The sequence below is a fragment of the Mesoplodon bidens genome (genome assembly GCF_964165515.1).
Source record: "Mesoplodon bidens genome assembly, chromosome: 13".
NCBI classification, from domain to species: Eukaryota; Metazoa; Chordata; class Mammalia; order Artiodactyla; family Ziphiidae; genus Mesoplodon; species Mesoplodon bidens.
In genome coordinates this window covers 73,208,462-73,229,474 of record NC_138169.1, presented here as the reverse complement: position 1 = coordinate 73,229,474, position 21,013 = coordinate 73,208,462, and the positions used below count along the sequence as shown (strand labels likewise).

Here is a 21,013-nt window from a genome sequence, read left to right as displayed (position 1 = left end):
CCCCTTTGTCAGTTTGCAGAAGGAGCTCATCAAGACTTGGTTCATGGCAGTTCCCTGGTGGCCTAGTGGTTAGGATTTGGCACTTTCACTGTGGAGGCCTGGGTTCGACCCCTGGTCCGGCAACCATCCCATGTGCCAGACAGTGCGGCCAAAACACACAAAAAAATTAAAAAATTAAAAAAAGAGGAATGTGGGAAAAAAAACCAACAACACCTGGTTCACCCACTCTCGTGTGTGTCACACAAGGGAAGTTCATCTCACGTGCATGTTCAAACACACAGTCGGTGGGGGACCTTATGCCAAAAAGGTGCTTCCTGAACTTTTCTTCCTAAGTTATAATATCCTTGTCTTGAGCTTTCATAGCGGTGACAGCTTATGCCTTCCTGTTAGGAGAAGAAGCACAGCCTGATATTAGGTAACAGTGGAAAGGTTGACCCTATACTGATAAGTGACCACCCCCGCCCCAAAGTCTGCTCACTAACAAGGCAGTTCTCATGGTGCTTTGTAGCATAAATCACAAAAGAAAGTCCAGTCAGTAGAGCAAGGTGGATGGAGAGGTTGGCTTGGGGGTCAGACTGCCAGACTTTGAATTCTGATTCTCCCCCTGAATCCTGTCTCTGCCTCGGTTTCCTCAGCTGTAAAGCTGAGATATTAACTACTTGGCATGATGCCTAGCGCCTACTAAGCACTGAACAAATGTTCCCTTTAGAGCCATAGATCACGGGACAGTAGAAGTCAAGAGCAGATAGGCAAAGACAGAACAGGTGGGTGGACATTTCTTCCCGACAACTGTAGCCTGACTGCCAGGCTAGTCACCTCTAGGTTGGAAGGTCCCTTTGGCTGAAATTCCCATTAGGAGCTGGACTCCACCATTGAGATGGAAAGGAATCAGGCTAGAGATAAACTGTATGTCACTGTTAGTGAACTTTACCTTTCCTGTCCATTCAGAAGGTCGGCAAGCATGTCCTCGGAGGGTCCTTCCAGCCTGTCAGAGGTTTTATGGGAACCTATCGCCTGAGAGTTGTTCCCTTTAGCAACAGAGAAGCCGAGGGCTTTCTAAAGTTGCCTGGAATTGAGAACTGGCGATTGAGTGGTAGATGTGACATTAAGTGCATGGAATGAACTTAGAAAGACAGCAGCAGATGCTGGCCATCAGGATAAAGCCGTGCACAACCCCGATCTATGATCAGGACTCAAAAGTGTTGAATTCGTCAGCGATACCCTTTTTCTTTGATTTATTCATTCACTAAGTATGTAATGGGTTATACATTTTACAAACCAGGTAAATGAGTTTGAAGTAATAATTTAGCTGTCATTTTGTAGAGCTCTGGGATTTTTGTTCGGGCCATGTTTAAATGAGGATTTCCCTTTTAGAACTGAATGTTCTATGAACAGTGGGTCCAGTTACAACATGGTCTTTGGTTTGCTCAGGCTGCCCTAACAAAGTACCATAAACTGGGCGGCTGGAACGGCAGATATTTTTTGTCTCGCAGTTCTGGAGGCTAGAAATCTGAGATCAAAGTGTTGTGGTGTTGATTCCTTTTGAGGGCTGTGAGGGAAAGTTCTGTTCCAGGCCTCTTTCTCCTTGGCTTGTAAGTGGCTGTCTTCTCCCTGTGACTTCACACTGTCTTCCCTCTATGGGTATCTCTGTCCCAATTTTCTTTTGTCATAAGGACAGCAGTCATATTGGATTAGGGTCCACTCTAATGACCCCACTTTAACTTAATTGTATCTGCAGTGACTATTTCCAAATAAGGTCATATTCTGAGGTACAGGATGGGGGTTAGGGCTTCAATGTGTGAATCTAGGAAGGACATAATTCAACCCATAGCAACATGTGAATTTTCTACTTGATGGACTTTTTTCTCTTTTTTTTTAAAGATTGTACATGGCAAGTCAAAGCAAATGATCGAAACTTCTACGAACAACCTCATTTTATGAACACAAAGTTCTTTTGCATTAAGGAGAGCAAATATGAGGTAAGTTGATTTTAACTTCCTAAATTAATTTTAGTGAAAGCCAGTTTTTCCCAATAGCCATCATGCTTACTGGCTTTGTGTGACACCTGCCTTCCAGGTAACCTCTGGCCTGGGGCTACTGATGATCATCATTAGTTCTCTAGAATGTCATTTTTTTAAATTGAAGTATAGTTGATTTACGATGTTGTGTTAATTTCTGCTGAACAGCGAAGTGATTCAGCTATATATATATATATATATATATATATATATATATATACACACACACATTCTTTTAAAAGTTCTTTTCCATTGTGGTTTATCACAGGATATTGACTATAGTTCCCTGTGCTGTACAGTAGGACCTTGTTGTTTATCCATCCTATATAGAATAGTTTGAATCTGCTAACCCCAAACTCACTTCATTCCCCTTGGCAACCACAAGTCTGTTCTCTAGGTCTGTGAGTCTGTTTCTGTTTCATAGACAGGTTCATTTGTGTCATATTTTAGATTCCTAGAATGTCATTTTTATTCATCACACTAAGATTAACTACCTTAAGAGTGTATGGGGGTGGCTTAAAACAAAACAAAATTGTGTAGATTGAAATTTCCCCTCTGTATGTACAAAGCTCTTTTAAAAATATTTTATAAAAGAATCTACAGTAATATCACAGAAGCCTTGTTTTTGACAGTAATAAGAATTGGAATGGAATCTTACTAACTTATTTCCCCCTCCTCTGCCAGTGATGGATTTAGAGACTTCGAAGATATTTTCACCTCAAAATTATCATTGAAATATAAAGAACCCCCATTATGTCTGGGCTGAAATGTTTGTCTGTTAGATCCCTAGGACTGCTCTAACGAAGTATTACCACTTGGATGGTTTAAGTCAACAGAAATTTATTCTCTTACAATTCAAGGGGCCAGAAGTCTAAAATCAAGGTGTCAGCAAGGTTGGTTCCTTCTGGAGCATCTGAGGGAGAATCTGTTCCAAACTTCTCCTGTGGCTTCTGGCTGACAATCCGTGGTGTTCCTTGGCTTGTAGATGCATCACTCCAATCTCTGCCTCTGTCTTCACACGGCCTCCCTGTGTGTTTCTGTGTCTTTGCCCAAGTTTTCTCTACTAAGGCCAGCAGTCATTGGATTAGGGCCACCTTAATCCAGCATGACTTCACTGTAACTTGATTACATCTGCAAACACTATATTTCCAAATAAGATAACCATCACAGGTATCGGGGTCAGGACTTGAGCATATCTTTTGGGGCACACAACTCAGCCACACCCGTTTCTTTTTCTTACATAGCCTCCATCCCTCTTAAGTAAAAGAATGTTCCTTTTCCCCCCATGTTGATGTCTCCCATTTTCTTCCTATCTTTGCCCCATTTTCAAGGAGGCTCTAAGGGGTCAAGGGACCCAACAGCAGGATCCATTTGGTCACAGCCAGATTTGCCAAAGAGACCTTTGAGGTGAAATGTCTGCATCTTGTTACTGTCTCTGACATAAGCCTCCAAGGGGTCATTTTGAGGCCCAGTTAGAAGTAAAAGCTTAAAGGAAATCTCAGTATCTTTCTGACAAATTACATCCTTGGTCCCTGTAGGCCACAGGGCTTAGTGATTTTTGCAGGTGTATATACATTGTGACACTGTGATAAGTGTGTGGCATTGTTTAAAATGACTTTCTCATTTTTTCCAACAGAATAATGCAATTAAAACATACAAGTATAATGCATTTACCTTTCTACCAATGAATTTGTTTGAGCAGTTTAAGAGAGCAGCCAATTTCTATTTCCTGGTCCTTCTTATCTTACAGGTAATACCCTTTGATATCTTAAATCTGTTTTGAATTATGGTGACTTAATAACATTCAGGTTGTTATTGTTTAAGTTGCATATGAAATGTGAATAATCTTGAAAGTTTTCTATATGGACATCTGCGTTCTGCATGTAAGGGAAAGTGCCTTATAGACAACGAACTCAACAGTGTTAAGTGAACAGGGAATGGGAGCAAATGGAAATGTTATTTTAATTCTGTATTTTAAAAAATTCAATTTCCTACTGATGTCAGTGGTAAAACTGGTTTCCCTGAAGTGAGTAAAGTTAAAATCTTCACTTTGTAAAATAATCGTACCTTAAAATTAAATCCATTTTTTCATGGTTGGCCTTTATTTTTTTTATTTAGATGCCAAAATATTGATTTTTATTAGCATTTTGGTCATAATTCTCAAATTATTTTTGTGAACTGGTTTTACACTACTGGAAAGGCCTAACTTTTTCCTGAGGTTTTTTTTTTGTTGTTGTTGTTTTTATCTTAATCGTGGCAAGGAATTCACTTATCTGGAGAGCAAAGTGCTGCCTTCCCTTTACTTCCTTCTAGAGGGAAAAAGGGACTTCCACATATTGACAATAATGTGGGAAATGGGCTTTCTCTCTTCTAACCATCCCCTAATTATCTTTTCTGAAGGTACAGTGATCCAAATTAGGGAACTAGTAATAGCCTTAGACGGCCTTTTCCTTGCACTATTACTTCACTTAATTCTTGTGCTCGTTAAGTACTATCATAACCTTCAATTTGCAGAGAAGAACTGAAGCCTGGTGAGGTAGAGGAACTTGCTTCAAGTCCTATCACCCTACGTGGTGAGGCTGGGTAGGACTTGGATCCAGGAGTTTGACTCCAAAGCTTGTCATTTTAACCACTACATGATATGGCCTGATGATCAATAGGATGGTTGCAAGAGATCTTTAGTTGCTTCCCAATCTTTTACTCCAACGTGATGGCCATCCTGATGGATGTGAGGCTTCCTGCAAGGCCACCCTCTTTCTTGGCTAGACCGATAGCAAGGACCAAGAAGGAAGCACTTTCTTCTAATGGTCCCATAGATGCCCCACCCAATCCAGAGCCAGCCACTAACTACTGCCATTTTTGCCTCCATCATGGGACCCTCAGAGACCACTGCTGGACAACCAGTAGCGTAGAGCCTGCTGTATGCATTCCCTAAAAGTTAAAGGATACTTCTCCCTGGGACCCTACAGTGCCTGCCCGTTGTTAATTATGACTTTCACAAAACGTTTGGAGCAGTTCTTTCTTAGGTATCATGTTACAAAGCTTCCTTGGTGTCCAGTGAAAGCCATAATGAGACCAGGAGCCACTGTCCTCTGGGCTGTGTCCCAGGAGACCAGAAGTGAGTGAGTGAGTGAGTGAGACAGAGAGAGAGAGAGAGAGAGAGGCACGAGAAAGGTTAGCTGGATGCTTCAGCACCTTTTCATGCCTGCTTGGCAGGATGCAGACCTGGATGATAATGGAGATTAGCCTTAGAATCAACAAGCTTAGAGTTAGCAGTTACCTGTAGGTTAGCTGTGCCTTCCCGGGCACACACGTACGCCTTCTCTTTTATCTCTTTCAGGCCATCCCTCAAATCTCGACCCTGGCGTGGTACACCACCCTGGTGCCCTTGCTTGTGGTTCTGGGCATCACGGCCATCAAAGACCTCGTGGACGATGTGGTAAGGATTTTTTGTGCAGCTTCCTCCTCACTGCTGCAAGCATATTTTCAAGTGGCATTAATACTTGACATTTTGAGATGATTAACATAACCTTTCCCATCTGTCCTCTCAAGGCTCGCCATAAAATGGACAAGGAAATCAACAATAGGACGTGTGAAGTCATTAAGGATGGCAGGTACCACGCTTTTCTGAATGTGTGACTTTCTTCCAAGGATGTAATGTACAAATACATCTAGAAACATCCTTAGAGATAACTATTTGAACTTGAAAGTCTATCAGTGCATGAACCTTTTCCTGATAAAGGCCTCTCTTCACTTCCTAAGACAAAGCTGTACCCAAGTTGGGGTCCAGGCGGTTGCCCGACGGGGCTCTGTGTCCTCGGCACTCCTGTGTTTACACAACCCGTCATCCTGGAGCGCGCTGCTCCATCTCTGCTCTTCCCAAACTTATGCTGCCCAGGGCTTTGCCCAGATGTCCTGACACCCTTCCTGACTCCTCAGCTACAGTGATTTCTTCCTTCACTGTGTGTTTTTTTTTTAATAAATTTATTTATTTAGATATTTATTTATTTCATTGCTGTGTACGGGCTTTCTCTAGTTGAGGTGAGTGGGGGCTACTCTTCATTGCGGTGCGCAGGCTTCTCATTGCGTCGGCTTGTCTTTGTTGCAGAGCACGGGCTCTAGGTGCGTGGGCTTCAGTAGTTGTGGCACGTGGGCTCCATAGTTGTGGCTCGCAGGCTCTAGAGCGCAGGCTCAGTAGTTGTGGCACACGGGCTTAGTTGCTCCGCAGCATGTGGGATCTTCCTGGACCAGGGCTCGAACCTGTGTCCCCTGCATTGGCAGGCTGATTCTTAACCACTGCGCCACCAGGGAAGTCCTTCACTGTGTTTTCAGAGCGTTTTGTTTTCATCTTTCTTATTATGATCTGAATTTCGTTACAATTATTTGTGTGGAAGTCTCATCTCTCTGGAGCTCTAAGTTTCTTGGGGAGACTGCACCTGGTGGTATTTGTTTTTGTGTCCACCTGAGCATCCAGCGCACAGAACGAGCTCATCAATGTTTGCTAAAGTAACTTAGTCAATGGTGACCAACGTGCCAACTCAGGGACCAGTGGTGAGTCATTTTTTGAGCAAGAGCTTCGAGGCAGAACTATAAATTCAAGTGCTAAAAATAGTGACTAAGGCCCAATTCAAAGACGTTTCATGTGTCAACACTGAGGAAAATAACCCGAGTTATAGCCACACTTCAATGGTGTCTACTTTGAATATAGACTATTGCGATCTATAAATATGTTTAGATGCTTTTTTTCCCTTCCAAATAAATAGATTCTGTTCCAAAGGTTACCTTTCAAGTCACTTAGAATCACTGTCGTGGATGGTGGTGATATTCATAGCTAGCCCACAGAGCCCTGTTTAGCCCACAGCCTGGCTGACTACACTGGTAAAGAGTAGCTCTGAGTAGCCTTGAGTTGGGGTTAGGAGTGCGTATAGGGCATGACTGTGGCCCCTACAGCCCATGTATGGGGACTTGGGCATTCGTGGGGCAAAGTGACAGGGGTCTCCCAAGGGGAAACTGGACATCACAGTGGAAGAGTCAAACGGAATTGCTTCTAATACCCCTGAAGAGCTGTGGCAAGAAGGTGCTTAACTTATCCATTTATAATTGAGACCCACACGCACATTGCTAATTGATCATTTCAGAAATATTAAAATGTAAACTAACTACCATTCCTCTTAGTGAAAGATAAGCCAGGTTAAGAAAAATCTTGAGATTAAAAATTGTGTATTAAATTCTTGTAAAATTGGGGAAACTAGGGTATCAGCATATATTTTAAATGTATTTTAAATCTCCAGGTCTCTTTTATCCATAAATTAATGGGAGGACCAACATAGTAATTGGATTTCTGCCTCCAAAAAAATTAAAGTTATTAGTTGCAGTAGGTTCATAATATCTGTTAGGGATATCTTTTCTATAATGAAAATCTTTAAAACAGACAACAGGTAGACCTTACTTTATTGCATTTTGCCTTATTGCGCTTCACAAATACTGCATTTTTTAACAAAGTGAAGGTTTGTGGCAACCCTGCATCAAGCAAGGTGCCATGTTTCCAACAGCATTTGCTCATTTCATGTCTCTGTCACATTTTGGTAATTCTTGAAATATTTCAAACTTAATCATTATTATTTTTTTGTTATGGTGGTGTGTAATCAGTGATCTTTGATGTTGCGTTTGCAAAAAGATTGCAACTCACTGAAGGCTCAGATAGTGTTTTTTAGCAATAGAGTATTTTTAAAGAATGTATGTACTTTTTTTTTTTAGATATAATGCTATTGCACACTTAATAGACTATAGTGTAAACATAACATTTATATGCACTGGAAACCAAAAATTTCATATGACTCGCTTTATTGCAATATTTGCTTTGTTGTGGTGGTCTGGAACTGAACCTGCAGTATCTCCGAGGTCTGCCTATACTATATTTTAAAACTTTTAAAAAATGTTGACTTGGTAAACATTTAAATGGGTGTCTCCAGTAGAATTTAATACTGAAGGAAGCAGTCTTTTTATTTTATCAATATCCTTAGGAGATTCATTAGGAAAGTGGTACACACTCATCAAAAAGATAACTTTAAACAGTAGAGAGGAGGCCAGCGCTAAAGCTCCATGATGAGTCCAGGTGGCCCATGTGGGAGCCATAGTGCATCCCTGTCCTGGGACCAGCAGGTGATGGATAACTGAGAGGAAAGGAAGGAGAAGGGCTGGGAGCACAGGACATGAGCAAAAACAGAGGGGCGGCATGTGTCTCCTTCCCACACATTTAAGGAGCCCCCATTGACCCTCAGTTACACAACATAGAATGGAAAGGACACATCAAAGTCAGCACTGCCATTGTGACTTCCTTCAGCGGAGAAGACGATCCTGTGACGCCTTAATCATCAGATGGCTGAACTTTGGGCACAGCTTTTCCCTGTGATGTATATGTTTTCCCAGAATCTTTGGCTTCCAGACAGAATAATTCCAAATCCCTTGTCAGTAACTTTAAAAAGCCACTAAACTATCTTTTTTTTTTTAATATTTAGGTTCAAAATTGCCAAGTGGAAAGAGATTCAAGTCGGAGATGTCATTCGTCTGAAAAAAAATGATTTCATCCCGGTAAGTGGACAAGCTCTGCCGTCTCATTCCTTGTCCTCACATCTGACCTGGTGCTCAGTTTTGCCTCGGGGGTCGGGGTCTCTCTGTGTTATTGGTGTGTTTTGTTTCAAACAGGCTGACATCCTGCTGCTGTCCAGCTCTGAACCTAACAGCCTCTGCTACGTGGAAACGGCTGAACTGGATGGGTAAGTGGGTCTTAAGTGGGCCTGTTGGAAAGCTAACCTTTGGAAGGCTAACCTTTGTTACATGGAAAGCTGTGCACTTGGATGAGAAGCCCTGAGGTCTGGCCTTACCTCTACCCCCTGCTGGCTGTCCAGCAACCTCTGTAGGAGACCACTCTCTCTTTGTCTTTGCCTTGTTAGTACCTAGAAGGACCCACAGTAAGACAACAGCGGTCTGACTCCCTAGTATACCAACTTCTCTTTGCCTATTCCATTGCCATATTTGAAAGCCCATTTTCAGGGAAAGTAGAGGTTTGATGACACAATGTATGCCTGAGCCCTTTGTAAGCTGCCGATCAGTGTTCAGACACAGATGAATGACTATTAGTATCTGTTTTGGAAAAAAAAGAATAGATTTTTAAAGTCTTTGCCAGTGGACTATTTTCCCCCTTTGTTGGTTTTGGTTCTTATGCTACCACTTGAAAAGATAAACTTCCATTTTTGACCAGTTTTCAGTATATTTATGGAGTGCCGACTAGGCTGCATTAGTTTTACGTGGTAGCTCATTTACTCTTTTCAACAACCCTATGAGGCAATATTATTATTACCTCGACGTTACCCATGAGGAAACGGAGGCACTGGAGGGGAGGTCGCCTGCCCCAGGTCACACAGTGGGTGGCAGAGTTGGAGTGCTGCTCCCCTGTGCTCGCTCCCAAGGCCAGTGCCTGTGTTTCCCATTCCGGCATAAAACCCTTTTCCCACACCCTAGATGTGCGTAAGCTTCTTTATGGAGAGCTGAGATCGTCTGAGTAAAAACGAGGGCTTTCTTTGCTCTGTAAGTCAGTCTGTTGATTGTTCAACCTTAACTGTAAAACAGCTCTTATTCCCGTGAGTGAGAGATTCTAAAGTTTTACAAAGATATAAAATGCTATAGCATGCTCTGTCAGTGTACCCAGCCTGGCCCTGCGTGTCCTCTTGCATGTGCCTAGTCTTCCACTGCGGTGGGGACATGCCAAGTATTGGGGGTAAGGTGACCATGTCCTTTTTTAGATAGAATTAATCTTTCAGAGGCATAGGATCCAGTTATTCACTCTAGAAAATATTAAGTTGATAGAGTCTTGATCCTTTCAAACACAAATATGTTTTGTAGAATTATCTTAGTGTGATTAAATATTAGAAGCTAAGTTTTTAAACAGCAGTTTGATTGTTCAGGTTGGTGGTAAGAATTTAGTTAAGAAGAGGGAAAGGAAGCTTCTGGGTACCTCTTTCCTACCCAGATTGCCTCACTGTAACAAACAGCAAAGGGGGCCAACATTTCCCGGGTTAGGGATTTTTGTCTAGTTCAGGGGATAACTTCATCCAAACCTGAAGTTCCAAAGTGAACAGAGAGCTTGAAAATAGAAAAAAACTAATTATTTACCTTTCACTTCCAGGTATGCCTAATGTTACTTTGTATAATTTTCTTTAACGTCCTTTTCGAACTCTGAAATTTGTTCATTTAATTTTTTTTCTCTTCCTTTAGAGAAACCAATTTAAAGTTCAAAATGGCACTTGAAGTCACACACCAATATCTCCAAAAAGAAAATTCATTGGCAACATTTGATGGTTTGTGCAAACATGTCTTACTTTGTTTCAAATTTTCATTGCTTGATTCAGTCCGTATTAATTAAAACCAGAAAATCTTTCATATGTGAGTACTTATGTAGATCATATCTCCTTTAAAAGGTTTTATTGAATGTGAGGAACCGAATAACCGACTAGATAAGTTTACAGGAACACTATTTTGGAGAAATACAAGTTTTCCTTTGGATGCTGATAAAATTTTGTTACGCGGCTGTGTAATCAGGAACACTGATTTCTGCCATGGATTGGTCATTTTTGCAGGTACTTTCTGAGTCTCTTGGGAAATTGATCTGTGGGCTCATTAAAAATTTAAAGGAGGAAATTGATTTTATGTCCTTTCTCTGTTGAAACCAAAGAAAGAGTCATTTTATTGACATGCCAGTGAATTGATTTTCCCAATTGTTGATCATATTGAATTTTCCATTTTTAGGTGCTGACACTAAAATAATGAAGAATAGTGGGAAAACCAGATTTAAAAGAACTAAAATTGATTACTTGATGAACTACATGGTGTATACGGTATTTATTTTCTGTTTTGGTAGACTGCTGTCTTTTGGTCTAGATTTGTTGACGCAGAGAAGTCTTATCTCTGTAGGCCAAGTAGAAAAGTTCATAAGGTGCACCAAAGTTGGGAGGGGTGGGCGGGAGAGGAGATTCCCTCACCTTTTCTCAGAAATGCTACATTTCTAATTGGAGAATCTCCCTGGGAATGTGAATTTCAGTTGTTGGGTACCCTGAGTTGATGAGTGGAGTGATCAGTTGGGAAACCAGGGAGCCTTTAGATAAGTTAGTGGGACTGGGCTCCTAAAGTCAATGTAGGGTTGATTTTACTGCTGTTAGTTTCCCGTAAGGATAGTTCTCTTAAAAGCCAACCATTCCCGCCCCCCTCCCCAACATGTACTGTATGAGTCCAAATATAAGGCAAGTTTAGGTATAAGTTCTCTCAAGGGTCCCCAAGACCACCCCCAGTTTTGATGATTCACTAGGAGGACTTACAGAATTCAGTGTATAGTTGTCCTTATAGTTAGAATTAATTATGATAATTCTTGCTTATTACAAAGCAAGATCAGCAAAGGGAGAAGGCTCATGGGGCAAGGTTCAGAGGAAACCAGGCGCAAGCTTCCAAGAGTCCTCTCCCAGTGGGGTCATACACACCAGACACACTTAATCCTCCCCAGTGACAATTTGTGTCAGCCCATGTGAAATGTCGGTTATACCAGAGAAGCTCATTAGAGACTCAGTGCCTGGGTTTTATTGGGGTCTGGTCGTGTAGGCATTTATCTGCCTGGCATGTACCAAAGTTTCAGACTCCCTAAAGGAATGTGGGTATTCAGCATAAAACATATTGTTTTACACAAATAGTTAGGTACAATGAGCCATTCTTATCAGAGAATAAGAAATAAGGAATCAGGAAACCCTTCCAAAATCTAAGTTCCCAGAAGCCAGCCAACAGTCAACCTTGCAAACAGGCCTTCTAAGGATAGCAGTCTCAGGGCTGCTTTGTTAACTGTTCTGCATGTAGCGTGGCCCTGAATATCAGGCAGTCCTCCAGTTTGCCAGTGAGAATTTTTTTCAGGTATTTCGTTTAGTTTGGTATGTTCACAGGGGAGGTGAATTCCAGGTCCTTCTAGTCCACCATTTTGATCAATCTGATCTAGTTTAATTTGAATACATAAACTTTTAGAGACTTACAATACTTACAGTACTTCAACTGCATATACATATTCAAAATCACATAAAAGTAATATATTAATTTAAGAGACAATTCGTTTTTCCCTGCTCTCACATTTCATGAAAACTTCATTTGAACTTTTCTGATGCATCTTCCATGTCATTGTCTTGGTTATGGCGTGAGCCTTCATGAGAGGCTCATCATCTCTCCTCTGTGCCAAGTTCTTTTGAAATACAGCACTTTCGGAATCTGTGTCCAGAACATTAAATTTGCCCCTGGAAATTTTATTCTTACCCACAAATAACCAACTAGCACTAGGGCTGTTGACTTTTTTATTCATCCTTTAAGTATATGCTCAATTTCCACAACAGAATACTTACTATATGACTTCTTAAGGATCTTAAACGTTAAGTGATCATTAAACCTTCAGGAATAATTACCCAAATCTGGGTGAAATTTCCTTGCCTTCTTTTTTAAAAAATCATTTCCTTCAAACATTTTCTATACGTATCCCAATTTAGCACTCTTTGAAATTGTTTCGTGCTAAGGTAAGGTGTCTTCCCCAAACAGCATGCTATTGTTCAAAGGAAAAGTAATTGAGAGGATGTCCAATAATATGAGAATATTTAAAGGCTTGAATGTAAGATACCACCTTCTCTTCTGAAAGATAATTTTGGGAACAAAACCTCACCTTATATGTGGTATGTAGGATAAATCAATCAACCATAGAAATAAATAGATTTTCAAAGCATTCTAACACTGTTTCTATTTTAAGTGTGTTGTTTTTACAGACTACTAAATTATCATACATAAGGAAAGTATTGATAAGATAAACTAGCATGGGGTCGACAGTGCATCTTTAGAATACACTTAACTGTTGAATCTCTTTTAGATCATTGTGGTTCTTATCTTGCTTTCTGCGGGTCTTGCCATCGGCCATGCTTACTGGGAAGCTCAAATTGGCAATTTTTCTTGGTACCTCTATGATGGAGAAGATTCTGCACCCTCCTACCGTGGATTCCTAAATTTCTGGGGCTACATCATTGTTCTGAATACCCTGGTGCCCATCTCTCTCTACGTCAGGTAAGGCTGTCTTCTCTTTGGCCTTTTGCTTTAACAGAAGAACAGTACATCTTCCCAACTGAACACCTTCAACTCTAGCAATTCTTGTTTCAAAGGTCGTAAGGAACAAGTAAGAAAATAGCTTTCATTTCAGAATTGAGGGAAGAAGGAAATCAATACGGGGAAAGGAAATTAACGTCGGTGTGTCTGCTCTGTGCCAGACACAGCATCTTTTATCTCGACCTCTTGGCAGATACGGCTACCAGATTCAGAGATCAAACTCTACTTCTTAGTCACTGGCTTGGCAAGATTCCTTCCTGGTGGGCTCCAAAGCCCAAGCATCAGAAAGAGCTGGGTGAAGGTTTAGAACATCGTGGAATAACGTGGTGGTTTTCCTTTTCAGGAGCCTTCCTAACCTCTTTTCTGTGTCTTCCTTTTTACCACCTGCTACACCTATTGCTTGGAAAACTCACTAGGTTTCCTGAACGCTGCCTTCTAATGGGAATACCACTCTCCCTGCCCACCATCAACTTCTCCAAGTGTTCTGTGTTTCTCATCTCAACCTCAACCGCGATAAGAGTCTGGATTATATCTCTGACAAATGGTCATCACCTTGTTTTGTGATATTTATGGGTTTTTTTACTTTTTCATTTTTTAATATCAAAGTTCACTATCCCTGGTCAATTCAACTTTAGACCGTTGGGAGAGAAATTGTGCCTTGAAATATACCCAGCATTCAGAGCCTTCTCTTAGTTCCAAGAAGTAATAGCCCAGAGGCATATAGGGCCACATGCACACCTGTAATTAGAAGCATTTATTTTATTTTAATTTTATTACATGTGCATTTGTTTTATTTTTAATTTTATTACAGGTAGTTACTTTTGTTCTTTTAACATGAAGTAAAGCCCTGGGGAGCCATGTGTTTGCAGTTATTTAAAAAAAAAAAACTGAGATGAGTTTTACCTTTGTTAGGGGAACTATTATACAGATTATTTTGTCTCTATCTATAAATGTATGTTATGAAATAAACCGTATATGTAGTTTTAGGTTTAAAAAGTCATATCATATGACTAATATGATTTTCTTTTTCTCTTGGAAGTAAAGGTCCTTTCAAACTATAAATCGGTCAGGTCATTTCAGATAGTATCTCTGCTTTGTTTTTAACCCTACAGTCTATTCATTCAGAATAGATTCACTGAAGCCACACTATACCCACAAGGCCCATGTGATCTGCTGCTCTGCCCTCCACACCCAACCATAACCTCCAGCATCTCTACCCACTCCCTAGACTCCCTCATCTCTAGCCTCCTTGAATTCCACAGCCGTACCAGTGCCTGCCACAGGGCCTTTGCACCTGCTCTGACCTCCACCTATAACATGCTTTTCCCCTCCATATCTACATGGTTGCTCTTTCATTTCCTTCAGGTCTCTGCTCAAAAATCACATTAATCCCCCTGGCTTTTCCTGACCCTTTCTTAAACAACACTTCCTCTGCCTGTCGGTCTCCAGCTCCCCTCACCCTGCTTTGATTTTCTGCAGAGAATTTTCATCACCTGATATACTGTGTGTTTACCGGTTTATTTATTTGTCCGTCTCCATTAGAAGGTAACCTCCTTGAGAGCAGGGGTTTTGTCTCTTTTGTTTACCGATGTGTCCCCTGTACCTAGGATGGTGTATGGTACATAGTAGGCACTCAGGAAATACATAAGGGAGGAGAGAAGGAGGGAGTTATTTTTCCATCTGTTTAGCTTATTATAGACACATCCTTTGCCCACTGAACAGTTGCTGGATGTGTAAGCACCTTTCTTAAATAGTTGAGATAGATTTAATCAGTTTTAGTTTTTAAATGGAAATGATCCTTTTAGAATATCATACTTTGGACGTTCTGTAACCTTATAAGAATTTAGGACTATATACAAAATGGATAAATGACAAGGACCTACTGTTTAGCACAGGGAACTATATTCAGTATTTTGTAATAACCTATAATGGAAAAGAATCTGAAAAAGAATATGTAAATATAGGTGCACATTCCTCAAAAAATGTATATATATATCACTGAATCACTTTGCTGTATACCTGAAACTAACACAATATACTTCAATTAAAAAATGGTTAAAAAAAACAATTTAGGAAAAAACCATGCTTTAGGGGTTATTTGCCAAAAGCCCTTTGTCCTACTTGAGAGTACACGGGGGTGTATAACCTAGTGGACCCTCTCACTCCCTTTGTCCTCCAGTTGAGGGCACAGGTGAACATGCCTTTCCAGTTGTCTCTGAGTGCGATGGGGATGAGAGACAAGAGTCGAAGCTGTCACATTGTGGGGTGCCCCCTGCAATGTTACCATGTCACTCGTGTGGGTGGCGTGTTCTGAATGTGGGGTGCCGTGGCCAGATGTGCTCAGGAGTGAGCAGGAAATCACACTGAGAGGACACTTTGACCCCGAAGCTGGAGAAAGATGTGTTTGGTCCGGAGAACCCAGAGACTGGGCACATGGGTCACCGCAGGGCTTGTCTCTTTGTATCAATAGATAAGCAGCTCGCTCCTGGTGCAAAGTTAGGACAAGATCCACTGCCTGCCACTCATATCTGAGAGCTCGATCAAAAGTAATCTTTTGTCGTCCTAGTGTGGAAGTGATTCGTCTTGGACAGAGTTACTTCATCAACTGGGACCTGCAGATGTACTATCCTGAGAAAGACACACCTGCAAAGGCAAGAACCACCACGCTGAATGAGCAGCTCGGGCAGATCCATTACATCTTCTCTGACAAGACAGGGACGCTCACACAGAACATCATGACCTTTAAAAAATGCTGCATCAATGGGCAAATTTACGGTGAGTGGAAGCTGTTAGTTACTCAGTCCCTGGGCATGTGTGGCCAGAGGCTGCCTTTCCAGAATGGCTCGGGGAGGTCAGGAGTCAGAAATAGGTACACATTCTGCAAAAATTTAACTTGCCATGTGACCCAGCAATTCTGCTCCTGGGTGCACACCCCAAATGAACCAAAAGCAGGGACTCGAGCAATATGTGTACAGCCATGTTTGTAGCAGCATTATCCACAATGGTGAAGGTTTAGAAGGAACCTAAGTGTCCATCAGTGGATGAATGGATAAGGAAAATGTGGTATATACACACAATGGGATTTTATTCAGCCTTAAAAATGAAGGAGATTCTGACACTTGCTACGACATGGATGAACCTTGAGGTCTTTCTGCTAAGTGAAATAAGCCAGGCACAAAAGGACACATATTGTATGATTCCACTTATTTGAGGTACTTAGAGGAGTCAAATTCATAGAGACAGAGAGTAGAATGGTGGTTGCCAGGGGCTGAGGAGAGAAGGGAATGAGGAGTTAGTGTTTAATAAGTACAGAGTTTCAGTTTTACCAGACGAAAGAGCCATGGAGATGGATGGTGTGGATGGCTGCACAGCTGTGTGATTGGACTTAGTGCTGCTGAACTGTTCACTCAAAAACAGTTGAGATGGGGCTTCCCCTGGTGGCGCAGTGGTTGAGGGTCCGCCTGCCGATGCAGAGGACACGGGTTCGTGCCCCGGTCCGGGAAGATCCCACATGCCGCGGAGTGGCTGGGCCCGTGAGCCATGGCCGCTGAGCCTGCGCGTCCGGAGCCTGTGCTCCGCAACGGGAGAGGCCACAGCAGAGGCCTGCATACCTAAAAAAAAAAAAAAAAAAAAAGTTGAGATGGTAAATTGTATGTTAACATGTATTTCACTACCATTATATTTTAAAAATTGATTTCCATTTGATATTCTGAAATGTGCTATATATTTATAAAAATAACAAGGCTAATGCTGTATTCAAATAGGGTGCTCTAGGGGGCTTCCCTGGTGGTGCAGTGGTTGGGAGTCCGCCTGCCGATGCAGGGGACACGGGTTCGTGCCCCGGTCTGGGAAGATCCCACATGCCGTGGAGCGGCTGGGCCCGTGAGCCATGGCCGCTGAGCCTGCGCGTCTGGAACCTGTGCTCCGCAGCGGGAGAGGCCACAACAGTGAGAGGCCCGTGTACAAAAAAAAAAAAAAAAAAAAGGGTGCTCTAACTTTTAAATTAAAACGACATAATTCTTTTAAAAGCTGTAAGCATAACATCATATGCTTTCCACTTGGAGGAAACTTTGTGCTGTGTATGGTACTTTCCCAGAACATCAGTGAGGAAGGTGGGATGCTGAGGGCTTGAGGAAGGGGTTCTCCTCTGCGTGGGTGGTGGTTCCTTCTGAGCTGGGGGAGGGCAGGGGTAAAGCACTTCATAGGACGTGATTCTGGCCCCAGAGGAGATGGCAGTGTAGAGGGACACAATTTGCCAGTATTTGAACCTCTAGACCAGAAGCCAGCAAACTGTTTCTGTAAAGAGCCAGATAGGAAATATTTTAGCCTTTGCCGGCCACCTATGGTCTGTATCAAGTATCTTCTTGGTTATGCTTTGTTTGTTTTTTACAACTCTTGAAAAACTATTCTTAACTCGAGGGCTGTCCAGAAACGGGCTTCGAGACCCGTTGACTCAATTTGTCTTGTCCTGTTTGTTCACAGGAGACCATCGGGATGCTTCTCAGAACAATCATAGCAAGATAGAGGTGAGTCCTTTCACTTAGGAAATCTCTTGGGTTGTGTATGAGTTTCCTGGGCTGTAACAAACCACCATAAAATGGGTGGCTTAGAGCAACAATAATGTATTCCCTCACAGCTCTGGAGGCTCAAAGTTTGAAACGAAGGCGTCAGCAGGGCCACGCTTCCTCTGGAGGCTCTAGGGCAGACTCCTTGCTTGCCTTTTCCTAGGTTCTGGTGGTTGCCTGCAATCCTTGACGTTCCTTGGCTTGCGGACTCAACACTCAGAAGTCTGCCTGTGTCGTCACGTGGCCTTCTGCCTGTGTGTCTGTGTCCAGATTTCCCTCCTTTTATAAAGATACCAGTCACTGGATTAGGGCCCCCCTAATCCAGTATACCTGAATTTTGATTACATCTACCAAGACCTTATTTCCAAAGAAGGTCCTATTCCCAGGTACCAGGGGTTAGGGCAACATATCTTTTTGGGTGAACACAATTCAACTTACAACAGGCTGCGTTAAGACAGATGTGAGCCTCTTGACACTTCAGAACGTGTTAAAATCCTAAGGTGACGCTTGCATGAAGACACGGCTTCAGAGAAAAGTCCCTATCATTCGTGAAGCCCGAGTTGTTTCTTTTAAATCACACTGACTTTTCCTCCTCTGCTGCTTTCAGCCAGTGGATTTTAGCTGGAATACGTATTCCGATGGGAAGCTTGTATTTTATGACCATTATCTCATCGAGCAAATCCAGTCAGGGAAGGAGCCGGAAGTGCGACAGTTCTTCTTCCTGCTGGCCGTGTGCCACACGGTCATGGTGGACAGGCTCGACGGTGAGTGTGGCTCTCGCATCTCGGACACCGGGGACCAGTTTTTTTAGTTTACGGGGAACTCGTGCCTGGGACTCGAATGCACATATAAAGAGTTGTATGAACTAGAGGTGTTTCAGTTAGGTTTCACTTATGATATTTTATACCCCAGAGAAGTGCATGGCTTACATGGCATACTCCAGGGAGCCTTGCCTTCTAGATCCTGGGTTCTATTTCCCATAGGTAATTCTTTGCCAGAGATATCCTGCCAAAGGCATTTCTGATATAAGGTTTCTTCTTCCTAGAAACTATGATCGGTCTGTTTACCCAGAGGGCCAGCTGACAAAACAGTTAGACCAGGTCGCCTCAGTCCTTTTTTTTTTTTTTTTTTTCCGACCCCCTCTGGGGAAAAGAAGTGAATGAATAGCAGTGCAACTGTCTCAAAGTCCTTCCCCCAGGGGACCCTGTCACTTATGTCAGAGAACCCCAATATCGTCAAGGTAAACGACTTCTGAAAATTCCCATCTCAACCTGGTGAGATGTAAACTTTAGAATCACAGGATCGTAGGAATCATGATGGTGCATCACGTACAGTTTCAGATGATTGCAGTCTGAATCCACATAGCATATTGCACATTACCACTAAATTAATTCAAAGTACAAATATAACAAGGTGTGTAAGTATTTCCTATAATAGTAAATACTACTGTCCAGAGGAAACATTAAAGAAGAGTTGTGTGCGTGACAAGTTTGTCGAATCTCCACCCAAACGATGACTATCTGTGGGCCCCTTCCACTAGATGGTATACGAGCCAGCAACCCATGAAAACAGGCTCCTGGCCTCCGGAGATATACATCTCCTTGACAGTTCTAGCTCCAGATGTATTTATCACTTTGGAATTGAAAGCTTTTCAGTAAAAAAAAAAAAATGATTGACTCTGGCGTTATAACAGAAGGATCAAAATCTTCTCACTCTCTGATTACTTAATATTGATGATGAGTCAGACCTTATCTGGATGATTAGTGGACTTTAAACTTGGACAGTCTTTACTACAAAATAATTTCAGAGAGAACTTATGTTTTACATTCAGATATGTTTGGGGTTTGAAATAATAGCAGCCAAAAGCCTAGGCCTCCTGAAGCTGCCTTTTTCATTTGAAGGAGCATAATTCATGTGTAGTTGCATGGGAACAAGCAAGTTGACTTGTTAGAGTCCTCTGAAGAATTGTTTTTTTAAATTAACCTTTTTTTTAAAAATTGAAGTCTAGTTGATGTACAGTGTTGTGTTAATTTCTGCTGTACAGCACAGTGATTCAGTTATATGTACATTCTTTTTCGTATTATTTTCCAATATGGTTTATCACAGGATATTAAATACAGTTTCCTATGCTATACAGTAGGACCTTGTTGTTTGTCCATTCTATACAATAGTTTGCATCTGCTAATCCCAAACTCCCACTGCATTCCTCCCCCACCCTCCCTCTCCCTCAGCAACCACAAGTCTGTCCTCTCTGTTTGTGAGTCAGTTTCTGTTTAAGTGCATTTGTGTCGTATTTTAGATTCCACAGATGAGTGATATCATGGCATTTGTCTTCCTCTTTCTGACTTCACTCAGTATGACAATCTCTAGGTCCATCCATGTTGCTGCAGATGGCATTTCATGCTTTTTTATGGCTGAGTAATATTCCATTGTGTATATATACCACATCTTCTATTCACCTGTCGATGGACATTTAGGTTGTTTCCAAGTCTGCAGCATTCTAAATGCAGCTTGTGCTACCTTTGTTAGAGCAAATTTGTCCAGTATTAATGAAAGCTAGGGGTTTTGTCACCTATGGACACAATGATACATTATATAGATACACATGTGCATTCTGGAGAGAGCAAAAGGTGCCCTTTTGTCATATGCATTTTCCACTTTAATCAGCCCCAGCATACAAACGAATGTCCTTTTCTGTTTTCTGATGCTGAGGCTTCACATGTAGTGGATGAAATCTCCAGAGGAGAAATAGGCATAAAAACTAAATGTGTAGAAGCTATTGGAGGTAAAAGAAAAATTGATTTTGGCTTTGATACATAAAAGCACCTTGAAAGGGTCCATTGGAAGGGACCTTGGGAGTAACTCCTCCAAATGTTATAGATGAGGAAATTCAGACCCAGAAGCACCAAGACCTACCTGAGCTCAGACAGCATGTTAGGACTCACTTTAGCTGAGTCCTCCCACTCCACCATGCTGGGGTGCCTCTGCTCTTGCACTCTCATTTTCCCTCTTTTACAAGAATAGTAGAGATTGGCTCATCTTTTATTATGCATAACATCAACAGTGAGAGGTAAGAATCTTGTCACGTATGCTCAGCAGACGGTTTGTGTGGCCCAAGTGTTGAGTACATGTAGGGCACATGGAGGCTGAGTGTGGAGAAGCTGCATTGGTTTTCTTTTGCTCTGTAGTGGATCACCACAAGTCAGAGGCTTAAATCACCCATTCATTAGCTCACAGTTCTTTAGGTCAGCAGTCTGGGCA

The 21,013-nt window shown here is 41.9% G+C and overlaps 1 protein-coding gene across 2 annotated transcripts in view; it reads left to right on the top strand.

The window, feature by feature from the left end:
- The window catches only part of ATP8B1 (ATPase phospholipid transporting 8B1), a 115,865-nt gene that overhangs the window by 70,285 nt on the left and 24,567 nt on the right, over window positions 1-21,013 (top strand). For both annotated transcript variants that reach the window (XM_081252463.1, XM_081252464.1), the window contains exons 3-15: window positions 1,882-1,979; window positions 3,655-3,768; window positions 5,359-5,457; window positions 5,571-5,632; window positions 8,537-8,609; window positions 8,724-8,794; window positions 10,293-10,375; window positions 10,496-10,654; window positions 10,824-10,912; window positions 12,958-13,148; window positions 15,754-15,962; window positions 17,670-17,713; window positions 18,360-18,516. In XM_081252463.1, coding sequence (XP_081108589.1) covers window positions 1,882-1,979; window positions 3,655-3,768; window positions 5,359-5,457; window positions 5,571-5,632; window positions 8,537-8,609; window positions 8,724-8,794; window positions 10,293-10,375; window positions 10,496-10,654; window positions 10,824-10,912; window positions 12,958-13,148; window positions 15,754-15,962; window positions 17,670-17,713; window positions 18,360-18,516 — 1,449 coding nt within the window. The remainder of the gene's footprint in view (window positions 1-1,881; window positions 1,980-3,654; window positions 3,769-5,358; window positions 5,458-5,570; window positions 5,633-8,536; window positions 8,610-8,723; window positions 8,795-10,292; window positions 10,376-10,495; window positions 10,655-10,823; window positions 10,913-12,957; window positions 13,149-15,753; window positions 15,963-17,669; window positions 17,714-18,359; window positions 18,517-21,013) is intronic.